Raw genomic sequence first — 14,835 nt, forward strand, 5'->3', positions numbered from 1 at the left:
ACGAATAGTGCGTGAATAGTGTCCCGTACTACCACTTTTCTCTCTTGTTTGTTTCACTTATGCACTAATCCTCAAATGTAATTCCTTTAACACTATAATTATTCACTCTTAGTAGTCTAGTATTATTTTTTCAAATCTCCACTTAGTCGTTTCGACGCGAAATATGCGAACTTCAGCTTTGCGCGCGATAAAGCGAAATTAAGAGCAATTCATGTAACGATAATATAATTAACTAATATTAGGGTAAATAATTATAAAAATAATTATTTTTAGAATAAAAACATGAGTCCTCACACTTTAGGCTATCAAGCAAAATTCAAGTCATATACCTAACCTTCTCAAGCCTATCTAAAGACAAAAAAAAAAAAAGCAAAAAGATTCATACATGCCCTCAACCAAGAGGTAAATCATACCATGCCTGTCCAAGCATATCTAAGCAGCGAAAAAAAACCAAATAAATACATAATTAACAAAGTATCTCACAAGCAAACGTATGAAAGACAATCATGCTTCATCGTATAAATAAAAAATTCACACTTATAGCCCAATACATAATAGAAAATTATAGAAAAAGTTCAAGTACTAACCTTGAATCTAGAAGTGTGATACCCCAACTTTTAGGATCATCTTTTGTTTAGTCTCAAAAAGGATATTGCGGTTTCTTTAGTTTATTTTTATTTTAAAACATTATTTTGTCTTAAAGAAGAAACTAAAGTTATTTCTTTGGGTTTGATTTAAAACCTTGTTTTATTTTAAATGACTAGAAACCCTAAAAGTCTAACCAAAACCCTAGCTTCACTTGTGACTAACCGTTTTCTCAAATTTCTCATATGTCAACCGAAACCCTAAATTCAATTTATGGAATTGTAAAACCCCTCACGCTTTTCTTAAAAATGCCCTTTTATTTGGAAATTATTCATTTATTATGGCCCTACTACCCAATCACCCCACAATAAGTGTAAATGAATATAGAAGTAAGGGTTTTCGTTGTCCGTTTTCAAGTTAGAGCGAATTAGGGTTTTCGTGTTTTTCTGTAGTGCGACTATTCAGTACAGAGTGAGGATCAAATTTAGTAGGTAAGAGTGAATTTTGGATGAGGAAATATTATATGATTTGAAGTGATAATAATAAGTTAGTGATTAGAAGGTAAAAACCCTAGTATACGCGATTTAAGAAAAAATCGGCTTGAATCGACGGGTATCGATCACTACCGATTGAACCCACCACTTGACCACCACATACCCTTGATATTTTTGCAAAATATCCCCCCGTCATCCTCAGCCTTATAACCGAAACATGTGGCCCAAAATGGAAGGAAAAGAAAGAGAAATTTGGATGGCTTTGGTGGTGACAAGTGTCACTCACCTATGGTTTCTTGCCAAACCTTTTGCCTTGCCTTCTTATCACCATATTTATCTCTAAAAACAATTCCAAAAGCTCTTCATTTCTGCACCATAACAGCCGAGAGTGAGAGAGAGGAGAGCAAGAGAGAACAACCTCACTTCATCTTGAGTTTGAAGCATTTGAGTGGGAAAAGAAAAAAAAACAGGATTTTAAACCGGTTAAATCCTTCTTTGAGTACTTGGATAGCTTGGTGGGGGAAAAGATCACAAGAAGAGGTGGTGGATAATTCTTGGAAGCATCTTTGAGAGGTATATGGGCTGACCTTCATATTTACTTCCCTTAGTTTTGTCTAAGTTGAGTAATACCTTGTAAACTTGCTTGTGATGTTTAGTTCATGTGATTTTGGGTGATTGTAGTGATGACAATGAGTTAAGGTTTGAATGATTTTCTGCCTATACTTGCTGTATGGATAGTATATGTTGTATCTGAGCTTATATAAGAGGTTGTGGTGGTGATTGAAGCAAGAAATGAAGAAAGTTTCCTTTGAAACCGTAAAATTCCAGATTTCTGGAAATCTTAGCTTCAGTTCTGTCTGGTTCTATTTCATCATGTTAGAGGCTGAACTAGGCTTAACACAAAACATGAAAGTTGTATAGAATGATAGTTTATGGTTTCCTACAAAATTTCAGCCCAATCGGAGGAACGTAGCCTGTGAAAAGACCAAAATACCCTCACTGCCCTAGGATGCATCCAGTGATCCGTTTTAGACAGTTCATCCAGTTGACCGTGTCTATTCACTATGATTCGTGCTGATTTAACCATTTTCCAAAACATAAAAGTTTTATTACTTTGTCTTAGCTTTTCAACGCCTCCAAGAACGTCTTAAACGGACTTTGGTAGCTTGAGATATGGCCGTTTGAATGCAGTACAGTTAATTAGCCGATTAGTTGGAATTTGGTTCTGTGAATTGGGAATTTGACTGGGTTACACTGGAAATTAGACTAGGTGGTCTTCACCAAAGTTGTAGCTTTCTTCCTTATCTTCGAAACAGTATAAGTTATACCTCAATCCGATATGGGTAGCCTCGGTTGTGTCCGCTACGCAAAAACACGTCAAATCTGTCTTTTGTTAAACTTCATTTCCGCACATGTTGTTTGCTTAATTTTGTACTTGTATGACCTTGAGCCTATTGAACGGCTATTGAAATGAGATTATTTTGTATGTAACGTTGAGTTTGTTTGAGGAAAATATTGAAACCATAAATGGCTGAAAAATGGGTAAACACAAGGGGCATGCCGTCAAATTTGCAAATATGACTTGAATACCCTAAAAACTGGGTCGAGGTGTCTTCATGAAAGTTGTAGCCTTTTATTTAAGCTTCGAGACACTATCTAGTACATTTTGATTCGATAACCACAGCTCCAATTATGATCAAAATCGTGTAACCTGTTTTGTACCATTTTTTGATTATTTTTGACCGTTTTCGATCGTTCTCAATCGTTTAAGTTATAAACTGCTATTGTATAGCCATTTCACTTATGTGTGCATATAATCTGTCTATACAGACTGTGAGACTTTTGACGGTGACGGTCAAGCTCAGTGACTTGTATCGTTTTTCGTGCCAAGCTTTATCAAGTGAGTAATTGGGTTGTTTATTGATGTGGAATTATTAAAGTACCTTGTATATGTTAAATGGATACTTAGGCGAGGGTGTACTTTATCTCACTCGACCTAAACCCATCCTTTGTTTTGATTTCTATGTGAGAATACATGTCTTATGTTGAGTATCATCCTCTTGCTGTGTGCTGAGGAGGGTGATTACATGACTTGAGTATCACCCTTTTGCTGTGTGCTGATGGGGGTGTTTACATGACTTGAATTAAACCCCATTTGTTGTGTGCTGTTTGGGGTAAGTACTTTGTTGTGTACTTTGTCGAGAGATACCATCTATTGAAAGATCGGATATCTCAGAGCTTGGTTCCAGCCCGGTTCCAAGGGTTAGACGAACTATTCGAGCCAGCTGGGGCTTGGTCAAAGATAGTTCCATGCTAAACTTGGGATTTAGTTCCTTGTTAAAGCTTTGACGAAAGCTAAGTTATTTTATTTCGCTCGAGCTGCTGTGTGTTGTTGATTGGCCAGCGGGGGTTGATAAGGTGAACGGGGAAGTTTAAGTGGAGTCTATGGACCATGAGTACTTTGGTTGATGGAGTGTCAATAGGCGTTCAAGTTCGGGGAATTGAACTGGATTTGGAGCCACCCGTATCCTACCATTGTGTTGTTGCTTTTCTGTTGTGGATGTGAAATATCCTGATTTACTTGTTTAATCATGTGAGTTTACATTTTACCCCTGGTTATTCACTAAGCGTATAGCTTACCCCATTCCATTTGTTTTCCTTAGCAGGGGGCCGACGCGGGGATCGATCGGGAATGTGGTTAGACTTTTGGCGATAGAATAGTTGAATTGTACTTGTTATAAGTTGGCTAGTAAGATGTATGTATTTGTCGTGGTGGTTATAGTTATCAGCTTTTCTAGGATTTACTTTCAAGTACTGGTGGTATATATGACCTAATGTACTAGTTTATGCAACCTTTGAAGCTATAATAGAGTACATAGAACTTACTTTTGGTGTGAACTTTGTTTTCTAGTTTTAAAGTTTTGAGTCCTGGCGTGAGTTGGGCAGGTGACCCGCCGAACCCTTTGGTATGCCTTAGGGGGATGTGGGGCCGTCACAAGAAGTGTCAAAAAACCTTAGACTTAGATGGAAACTAGAGAGTTCCTTCAACAAAAATGATAAAGTTAGACTTAGATGGAACCAAAACATTCAAACATCTAGTACAGAGGAAATTGCTCACTATGTTGAACCAAAGAGTTCTTGATATGATCGAAAGTTCCTTCAACTAGAGAGTTCGTGATAGGACTAAAGTTAACCAAAACAGTTTTGCAAGCTATTCTTTTCTTTGTGGTTTGTTAAAGGAATTTGTTATACTGTTTATAGCAAAGAGGAAATAGCTCATTGAGCCCCTTTGAAATTTAGTTGTTTCTGTGGGAAAACAAATCCAAAAAAATATTCTTTTACAGGTGAATAGCCCTCCAAATTAATGAATCATTCATTCTTCTTAAGCTATTTTTAAAATACAAATCTTAGATAAACAAGAAAGTGCTATAATTAAAGGCATAATTAAAGGCAATCGGTCTCTCTTTGCAACATTTAGGAACAATACCTAGATACCTGTGACCTATCTAATGATTTATATGGGTTATGTACCAATCCAAGTTGCCATATTCTATCAACCATAAATCTAGCTACATATTTGAGTTGGCAACAAACTTAACTCATATATATCGAAAGATATGAAAATATTTGCAAATCATAAACTCAATTTAACATCATCACATCACTATTTTGTACATAGGCGTACTTTAGGAGAAAAAAACACAGAAGAGAGCAAAAGAATGATAAAGAAAACTAGCTATTTAGTATTTGGGAAAAGATGGATGTATAAAGAAATCAAGTATATGGAACACGAGATGAGATTACAGTCATGAAGAAAAACAGTCTAGAGTTATGAAAAAAGTGAATTTATGATGTAGAAGTTGTAAGATATTCACAAAATTATACACAAATTCTGCTGTCAATCCCTAAGCTTTTGTTTTCCCACAAGTTTCAAGCTTTGAACTCTAGCTTTCACCCAATTTTCACGCCCTAAATTCTAACTTGGGGACTTTCACCCAAGTGTCAATTCCTAAGTTTTCACTATCTTAGTGCTACTATCAAATTGGGGGGTTTTGGTATGCGAGATTGATAAAGATGCCCAAATTCTAGATTGATAAGAAGTTGGGTTACACAAATAAGGATGAGAATGGTTAACTCAACCAAAATTATAGATGGATTCGGAAGAGAAAGACTAACTAAGTGAGGAAGACAAAGATAGAGGTTAATTGTGTATGAAAAATCGGTTAAGTGTTCTGGGTATAGTGGTTAATTTTCTAAAAGATTCTTTAGCTTGCCACACCTCTTCAATTTTTAGGTTTGCCACTTTTTGTTTAAGTAGAAATTCATGTTTTCTTCCTCATTCCTCCTATTTAGCAACCATAAATTCAAGTTTTCTTCCACCTTTCTCCTATCTCTTTTTTTTTTCTTTTTATCATCTATATGTAATTAAGCTCTTCTATTATTTTTTTAAACTCTCAAGTTGTATTAAAATTTTAGATTAGGAATACTTAGTGTGTTTGGATAGAGATATTTAAATTTTTTTCTAATATATGGCTTTTTCTGAGCATGTTTTTGGTACTCATGTTGTTGTTCTATCAATTATGTATGTGTTGTAGTTTGGGAATACCTACAGTTAGTTTATCTAATCAAATAATTAAAATAGTTTGCTAAGACATGTATCAAGCACTAAATCTAGTTGGTACAAGTATCGGGTCATAAACATTAACAAATGTGACTATTATAACTAATAACAACCTTCCAGTCATGCAACTATAAGGATTAGACTTAATTTTGTATTAAATTCTACTTTTGATTACCTCTATTTTCAAATTATACTAATGATTCATTTTCTGCCATGTTGACAAGAGGACTAAATAGGGAATGTATGAATTCTTTTTTATGTTTATAATAAATTATTACCTAAGTTAGGGAAAATTATAAAATGTGTCTACATAAATTATTAAGATACCTTCTACATTTTGGAAATAAAAAAAAGGACTAAATTGCAAAAGATAGAGTGCAATAGTAGAATTAATGAAATTGGGGTATTACATATGGGGTTAAATTGCAAAAGTTAGGGAGCCATAGTAAAATAAATGAAATTGGCAAATTATGCATGAGGCTAAATGGCAAAAGTTAGGATGCCATAGTAGAATTAGTGAAATTGGTGCATTACATATGGGGCTAAATTGCAAATGTTAGAGTGCCACAGTGGAATTAATGAAATAAAATTATCACATATGGGCTAATTTGCAAAAGATAGAGTGCTATAGTAAAATTAATGGAATTTGTTTATTACATATGGGGCTAAATTGCAAATATTAGGGTGGCATAGTTGAATTAATGAAAGTAATCTAGAAATAAGTACTTTAGACAGTGACAACTAATTGTTGTCATACCTCTGAATCTGTAGAGTGCTAGCAACAATGTTGGAAGCAGTCATTGCATAACTCATTTTAGTGATAACATTTTTTCAGTTCGTCACGAAGGTAATTTTCTGCCACACTGACTAGTTGCGCGCCACCCATATTGTGACGACTACTGCTATGTTGTTATTAATAATGAGTTTGTGAGATCATCTGTGATGACATCAAAAATCATCGCCGAATTATGTCAATTGTGACAAGATTTTCCTATTGCCAATAAGAGAGCTGTCATAAAAGGCCATATTTCTTGTAGTGTATCTAATAATTGGATATAGTGTCACGAAGCTACATATATATGCATAAGCTACATTACAAAAATAATATCTACTTGTGCCAAAAAAAATTAAATCATAAATGCGGGTAAAAATTAATGCAAAAAAATAATGATTTGTAAAAAAAAAAAAATCTAATGTGATTAAGGGATGGAAAACTTAAATGTTGCATCTGCTATGGCTTCCAACAAAACTCTAGAATCATGTCCTACATTTTTCCAATCCATCAAGCGAATGTGAAAATCATGTTGAAATCACAAATAGCAAATATATTTTGCATACACTTGCTTTTTCCTCTCTCTTGATACTGTATTTGTTCATTTCGAGGCATAATAATACTTCCATCTAATGCACATGTAACACTTTTTGAGTAGGACAAAAGCATCATAATCATTAAATATTTTTAACAAAAGAAATTTTTACTTAAGCTCTATGATACTTGAACTATTTGTAGAAGTCGATGATGTTGTGGTTGACTTGCTCGATGATTTCCATTCCAATTTGGGACAATAATCTCTTTAAAAAATGTAGCATACTTTGTGGTAGTTCATAGAAATATCCATGAGCTAGATAGGTCCAATGACTATATCTCTTTTTAACTACACAATTGTTGTGATATTGACCCTTAGTCATGAGAAACATTGCTACTTTTTCTTTGATTGAAATAAAATGACTATTTTGTGACCAACTTTTATTATGAAAATGAATGTGCATATTTAGAAATACTTGTTTTCTTATTCTAATTATTTTCCTAGAGAATGCTTGTTTTCCAATCAAGAATTTCAATAACATATCCATGTCCTCTCAACATAGAATTTATTTTAGGCCTTCTTCCAATACACCTCAATTATATTCCTTTGAGAATTAGTAATGTTGTGACAACTAGGGGAAATACTAGGGGAGCTAGGGTTTTGGTCTTCACAGAATCTGACGGCTAGGGTTTTGCTCTTCACGGCAACTTGCGTGGTGCAACCATGGCAGCCCTCCGGCTCCCTGCTGGAGGGCATCCCCCTGCGCATACAGTCACCTCGTCTGTTCAAGGTAAGTCCTTCGCGGATCTATTCAAACAAAATGCGTCACAACCATCGCTTTCCATTGCGGCAGAAACGGCAACCCACAAAGGCGAACCAGCGATCCTTTTTTCTCAGGCTGCTGTGCACTCCCTGGCCAGTCACTATCATTTTGCTTTAGTTGGGAAGTTCTCCAAGGGTAGGCCGAAGCTGGAGGAGGTACGTAAGTTCTTCTCAGCACTGGATCTAAGAGAGAAACCCACGGTGGGTTTGTTGGATTCGTGGCATGTGTTGATTCAGCTACATACTGAGGTTGATTTCCATAGAGTGTGGTTCAGGAGGGTGTGGTATGTGGCCTCTGCTCCTATGCGCATTTTCAAGTGGACACCAGGCTTCCATGTTGATAGAGAATCCCCCATTGTCCCTCTGTGGTTCCAACTTCCGAAACTTCCACTACATTTTTTCCACAAGGAGGTGCTTTTTCAAATCATGTCCTGTGTGGGTGTGCCTCTGCTGGTAGACGCGACCACGCTTACGGTATCACGCCCGAGTGTTGCTCACGTATGCGTCAAAGTGGACCTGTTGAGAACTTTACCATCGCGTGTATGGATTGGGAATGGAGACAGTGCTGGTTTTTGGCAGGAACTGGTGGTAGAGAATTTACCCCAGTACTGCACTCACTGCTATCGCCAGGGTCATGGTGAGAACAATTGCCATGTTTTGCATCCGGAGATGGGTCACTCTTCTGGGCAGTGGGCCAAATTGGGGGATGTGCAGCGGGGGCAGGAAGAGAGGTCTTCCGCGCTAGCTGAGGGGGCGGCTGGAGCACAGCGGCGAGAGAAGGAGGAGGTGCAGCAGCAGGGCTCACTAAAGGGCCCAGCAGACACTCCCAATGGGCCGGCAGTGCGGTCCTCCATGCTGGTTGAAGGGACGGCTGGAAGTCAGCAGCATGGGGTGGAGGAGTTGCAGCAGAAGGTTTCGCTAGGGGAGGAGGCGATGCTTCAACAGGAGGAGTACCAGCCGCAGGCCAAAGGGGTGGGGCAGCAGCCTGCCATGCTTCAAGCGTTGGAGATGGGTTGCTCGGAGATGGCTACTAGCTCAATAGCGGGTGTGGGTGTGGGGTGTTCGCTGGGACTGATTGGGAAAGGTGACGGCTCTATGGGATCGGTAAGGGCTGGGGGGAAGTGATGGAACAGGAGGAGGTGTGGACTGCATTGCACGGCTTGAGGAAGGAGATAGGATGGCGGACGAAGTGGCAGCGGTGCGATAGGTTGGAAACTTATCACCTAGGGGCAGGGGCGTTGAGGTGCAGATTCAAGAGGGATCATCATCGGTGGCCATGTTGCACCTTGACCCGGTGGTATCTTCTAGCAATTTTGAACAAGAGGTAGATGGGTTGGGGAAGGCGTCTGTGGCTAAGGGGCGCGGCATTCATGCGGGTTTTTCCTCAGATAGGACCCTACGACCAAGGGGTGCTGCTTCATCAAATTCCTTTTCTGTGTTATCTCATGATTAAGGTGCTTTTCTGGAATATAAGGGGGCTCGTGCCCCTAATCTATCACGTCTAAGAAAGTTAATCAAATTGCACTCTTTACAATTAGTAGTGGTTGTTGAGCCTAAAACGGGTTTGGACAACCGCACTACCATTAGACTAAAATTGGGGATGGACTACTGTCTCTTTAATCAGGGGGGTTCTATTTGGGTGTTTTATCAGTTTTTGTTTACTTGTCAGTGTATCGGGGAGTCGTCACAACATCTGACAATCCAGGTGCGCTGTCATTTATTTCCCACCCCTATTCATTTGTCTTGTATTCATGCTAAGTGTACGGGACACGAAAGGACGATTTTATGGCATGACTTATTAAGGGATAACCCGGGGTCGTCTCCGTGGTTCTTAGTGGGGGACTTTAATATGATCACAAATGGTGAGGAAAAGAAGGGAGGCCTGCCATCTAGACCTTCGGAGGGTGTGGACTTCCTCAATTTCATGTCCGAAGCAGGAGTGGTGGATGCGGGGTTCTCAGGGTCAAGGTATACCTGGTGCAATAATCGTCCGGGCCCAGCTCGGATTTGGAAACGCCTGGATACATTCCTACTTAATGGGACAGCATTGGGGATGCACCACCAGGTCACGGTTCAATACTTGGATAGGGATCCATCAGATCATGCTCCGTTACTGTTATCTGTGGTAACGCGTCTGGACAATAAACCCAGGCCTTTTCGATTTTTGAATGTTTGGACCATGCATAAGGACTTTTTGGGGGTGGTTCGTGAATGCTGGGCATAGCCGGTGGGTGGGTCTCCTATGCAGGTATTGGCAGCAAAACTGAGAGGTATGAAGCAGGTACTGAGGCAATGGTCTACACTTTCGTTTGGAGATATTTTTGAAACAATCCGGGGCGCTGAGCGCGAGTTGGTGGATGTAGAGACAAAGTATGACTTGGATCCATCGGATGCCTTGCGGTGTGAACTACATCAAGCCCAGGCACGATTGCGTCGAGCTCTTTCGATCGAGGAGGGCTTCTGGAGGCAAAAGGCACGTGCGAAGTGGCTTCAAGATGGGGATAGAAACTCGAAGTTTTTCCATTCATTAGTGGCAGAAAGAAGACGTCGGTCAGTGATTCATCGAGTGAGGAGGTCAGACAGAGAGTGGCTCGGCGAGTTGTCGCGGATTGGTGAGGCGGTGATTAGTTTCTTCCAGAAGCTTTTCACGGCAGAGACAGTTCTCCCGGCAAATGGTTTGTTGGAAAACATTCCGAGTTTAGTCACTACCCAAGACAACGTTGCACTAACAGAGATCTCACAGCTCGAAGAGGTTAAGGACATAGTGTTTGTCCTAGATGAGGAGAGTGCGGCGGGGCCGGATGGATTCACAGGGAAGTTCTTCACTTTTGCGTGGGAGGTGGTTGCCATGGATGTGTATCGGGCAGTGGTAAGCTTTTTCTGTGGGGCCGAAATCCCTAGGAGCATCACGGCAACATCGATTGTGCTGTTGCCTAAGGCAGAACACCCTCAGGATTTCACTCAGTTTAGGCCTATTAGTCTCTGTAATTTCACTAATAAGATCATTTCGAAACTTCTTTCGGAGAGACTAGCTAAGATATTGCCTCGGCTCATATCTCCACAGTAGAGTGGATTTGTGAAAGGGAGACAGATTGTAGATAACTTTTTACTTGCTCAGGAGTTGGTGTCAGACATTACGAGGTCTAATTGGGGTGGTAACGTGGTGATTAAGCTGGACATGATGAAGGTGTACGATAGAGTCTCGTGGCCGTTTCTGCTACAGGTTCTTCGCCGTTTTGGGTTCTCTGAGACCTGGATTGATATGATCTGGCGCCTGGTTTCTAACGTCTGGTTCTCGGTTTTGGTCAACGGCGCACCTCAAGGATTCTTTAAGTCATCACGGGGCCTCTGGCAAGGGGATCCCATCTTACCGGCCTTATTTGTCCTCAGCGCTGAGGTGTTATCTCGAGCCTTGAATACGGTGGCCACTTAGCGATAGTTTGTTCCTTTTAAAGTTCCTTCTCTGTGCCCTATTGTAGCGCACTTGGTGTACGCCGATGATGTTATCATTTTCTCCAGTGGTGCGTGGTCCTCTTTAACTCTGATTAAGAGGGTCCTGAAGGGGTATAGTATGACATCGGGACAGCGGATCAATTAACATAAGAGCTGTTTCTTGACTCATCCAAGGTTTCCGGCTCCGAAGGCAATAGTGGTTGGCCAGGTGCTAGGGTTTCAGAGGCGGGCATTTCCGGTAAGGTACCTTGGATGTCCTTTGTATGTGGGACGGAGGAAGAAGATCTACTTTGCGGATGTTTACAATGCGGTGGTGGCTCAGATCTTATCATGGAAGCATAAGCTTTTATCTGTGGGAGGTCGGGTGGTGCTAATTAAGAGCGTGTTAGCCTCAATGCTTGTACACTTACTCACAGCCGCTTCTCCACCAAAGGGGGTCATTGTGGCATTAGAAAGGGTGTTCGTCGATTTCCTGTGGGGGACGTCTGACTTTGGGACTAAGTTTCACTGGATTCAATGGGAGGCATTGTGTAGACCGCGAGATGAGGGAGGGATCGGTTTGCGTAGGCTGAAAGATGTGCACGACTCATTCTCTGTTAAGCTTTGGTGGAATTTCAGGCAACAAAAGTCACACTGGGCAGAGTTCATGGCAGGTAAATATTGCGCGGGTTTACATCCTTGCCTAGCAGAGGCAAGCCAGCGGGGATCCCTCACGTGGAAAAGAATGAGTTCAATACAGCAGGTGGCGGAGGACAGCATCAGTTGGGTCGTTAGTGCGGGCTTAATGAATTTTTGGCATGATAATTGGTTGGGGACTGGGGTGTTATGTCAAAAGGTGGAGATCTTCCATGATCACCTGGTTGCTAATTTTGTTGACCGTGTGGCCTGGAACATTGTCATGCTTAATCGGTATTTGGACGCAGGTTTGGTGGCGTGCGTCCTAGCTATGGACCCACCAACCTTTCAAGGTCCTGATAGAATGGTTTGGGCTTTGACACCATCTGGTAGTTTCTCTATGGCATCAGCTTATTCCCTAGTCTGGCAAGGTGGTCACAGATCGCGGAGTGCGGCAGCCATCTGGCACCAGTGTATTCCCCTTAAAATCTCTTTCTTCATGCTGCGGTTATTGCAGGACAGGCTTCCCACCATGGACAGACTGAGAGGTGCTGGGGTTTAGGGCCCTTCTCGCTGCTGGTGTTGCCGAGAACCTAGGGTGGAGGACTTGGATCACATCTTTTGTGCTGGAGAGGGGGCAAAACGAGTCTGGCGTCACTTTGAGATGTGTCCGGGGGAAATGGGAGCGGTACATACGGCGCGGCATATGATTTGGCTTTGGTGGATACGGAGCAATAACACGGAGGTCTTGAAATGTTTATATAGGATCCTCCTAGCGGTGGTCTGCCAGGAATTATGGAAAGCGCGGAATAGGGGTGTGTTTGAAGGACAACGGCTGAAGATTAGGGCAACTGTGAATCGGATCGTTCAGTCACTGGGCAAGCTCCTGTAGACCCGCTTCCCATGGATGAGGTCTATATCCTCGTGGGAAGAGTTACTTCGGGAGATAGCATTATGTTGAATGCGAGTGAGTATTCAGCCCGTCCGCTGGATTTCGCTGCAAGGGGGTGGAAGTTGAACTCCGATGGGTGTTCTCGAGGGAACCCAGGGAAGAGTGGAGGGGTGGGGTGGTGCGGGACTGTCATGGGAATTTTGTCTTTGGCTATTCAAAGTTTTTTGGTACGATGAGTAGCCTGCATGCAGAGGACTGCTTGTGGGAATAAAGCATTGTATGGTTCGAGGGTTCCAACAGTTACATGTTGAGGCGGACTCGTTGACTTTGATTCGGATCGTGCAGGGGGATAGTGCATGCCCATGGCAGTTGCAGAGGGAGCTGGATGATCTCCTCCAATTCGTCACTATTTTCAATCCGTCACGCATTGTTATAGGGAAGTGAATTCTCCGGCTGATCGTCTAGAAAATTATGGAGTCGACTTTGAGGCAAGGCAGGTCTTTACTGCTTTTGCCAACCTACCCCGGTTAGTCAGGGGGGACCTTAGGATGGATAGGTTGGGTTTTCCAACGTTTCGTAGGCGGGTGGTGGGACACTCATAGCTATTGTCTCGTCTGCTTTTTCTTGTGTACGCATGGTTTCAAGCCCTTATAATAAGAAATTAAGTTGTTAAAAAAAATGTTGCAACAACTTGTAAAATGAACTAATAAACTTCTTCTAGTTAGGGTTTGAAGAGATGAAAAGAAAAATAAGAATAGTTTGATAACCTTAATACTATAATGTAATCCATTCATAAGAAAAGCTAAAGAAAAATAATCACACAAAATAAAATAATTTATTCATCATCCGAAAAAATTTGGCAAGGAAGTTGTCTACAAGTAAATTAAATATAAAAAACAAAATTTGTCTACAAGTGAATTAAATTTAAAAAACAAAAGATTCCAAAATTCAAAATGGTACTAACTTTCTTGCATTCATTGCAAGCCAATTCCATTTAAATTCTTCATGTTTTTCTGTTACTTGGAGCCCTTGATCTCTGCAAGCCTTACTTTCACAAAAAAAAAAAAAAAAAAAAAAACTAGAAGTTGTAAGGTATATTGGGTCCATTTCAATTAAAGTTTGTATCTTATTCAAAATCTTGTTATAGTTTTTCAATACTCGGTCCATCTGAGTTTTTTCGAGATCTTAAGAACATTACGCAATTGACTATGGAGATCATCTAGTTTTTCACCACAATTTTTTGGGGACATTTGACTTCATGCATAATTTTTTGGTTTTGATTTCACGTCAACTTGTTCTGTTTCAAGATTGACATACGTCTCTGTGCAGGTTTCAAGACCATCCTATGGTAATTCTTCCTTAAATGGATCCCATATAATTTTCCCTATTGCTATAATATCTTCAAATGAGACCCTCATTTCTTTTGAATAGTTCATTGACTTACAATGAAATTGTCTTGCTTTAGGATATCTTGTAATTATATGTAAATAAATTAATTGTTTCCAAAAGTAAATTGATTATTTAATTAATAAAATGGACATTAAACTTACATACATATAAATATTCTTCCCATAGCATTGAATTACAATTGATGATATCGATAATAGGGTTATAGTGAGTATTCCTTGTATTACCAATGAGTTTTGCCCAAATTATGTATTTTTTATTTCAAAAATACCATTCATTCTTTAGTTATCTTTGCATAAAGTCAACTTTTCCCTATCTTTTAAAGTTGATATAATTTGCTCCTACTATTCATTTTTTTAACCTGCCTCTACTATGATTATTAGAATGTGCTCCAATCAAGCATAATTCTATGAAATGCTTGAACACTTATAGTGTGAGGACTCATGTTTTATTTCTTAATTTAGTCATTTTATAATTATTTGCCCTATTGTTATTTAATTATTCTATTATTACATGAATTTCCCTTAAATTTCATTTTTTTCGCGCGCACGCGTCGAAAGTTTTTTGGAAGTTGTGCCGGTCCGATTAATTGGAGAATTGAGCAATTAGTATTAGACTCGTAAGTGTGAGTAATTACAG

The 14,835-nt window shown here is 40.0% G+C and overlaps 1 protein-coding gene across 1 annotated transcript; it reads left to right on the forward strand.

Annotated features, from left to right (window-relative positions):
- Positions 1–7,730: 7,730 nt before the first annotated feature.
- Positions 7,731–12,459, forward strand: LOC113714086 (uncharacterized). Its single transcript, XM_072068767.1, has 5 exons — positions 7,731–8,933; positions 9,499–9,954; positions 10,078–10,698; positions 10,948–11,226; positions 11,473–12,459. The coding sequence occupies exons 1-5, from the start codon at positions 7,731–7,733 to the stop codon at positions 12,457–12,459; spliced, it is 3,546 nt and encodes a 1,181-aa protein (XP_071924868.1).
- Positions 12,460–14,835: the final 2,376 nt, after the last annotated feature.

This window comes from Coffea arabica, chromosome 10c (assembly GCF_036785885.1).
Source record: "Coffea arabica cultivar ET-39 chromosome 10c, Coffea Arabica ET-39 HiFi, whole genome shotgun sequence".
Lineage (NCBI taxonomy): Eukaryota > Viridiplantae > Streptophyta > Magnoliopsida > Gentianales > Rubiaceae > Coffea > Coffea arabica.

Excerpts from the sequence above, each read along its gene's own strand:
- LOC113714086 (XM_072068767.1), top strand. The coding sequence starts at position 7,731 with ATGGCAGCCCTCCGGCTCCCTGCTGGAGGGCATCCCCCTGCGCATACA. Across the intron at positions 9,955-10,077 it reads CTCCGTTACTGTTATCTGTG|GTATTGGCAGCAAAACTGAG; the intron begins GTAACGCGTCTG and ends TCTCCTATGCAG. Across the intron at positions 10,699-10,947 it reads TGGATGTGTATCGGGCAGTG|GAGTTGGTGTCAGACATTAC; the intron begins GTAAGCTTTTTC and ends TTACTTGCTCAG.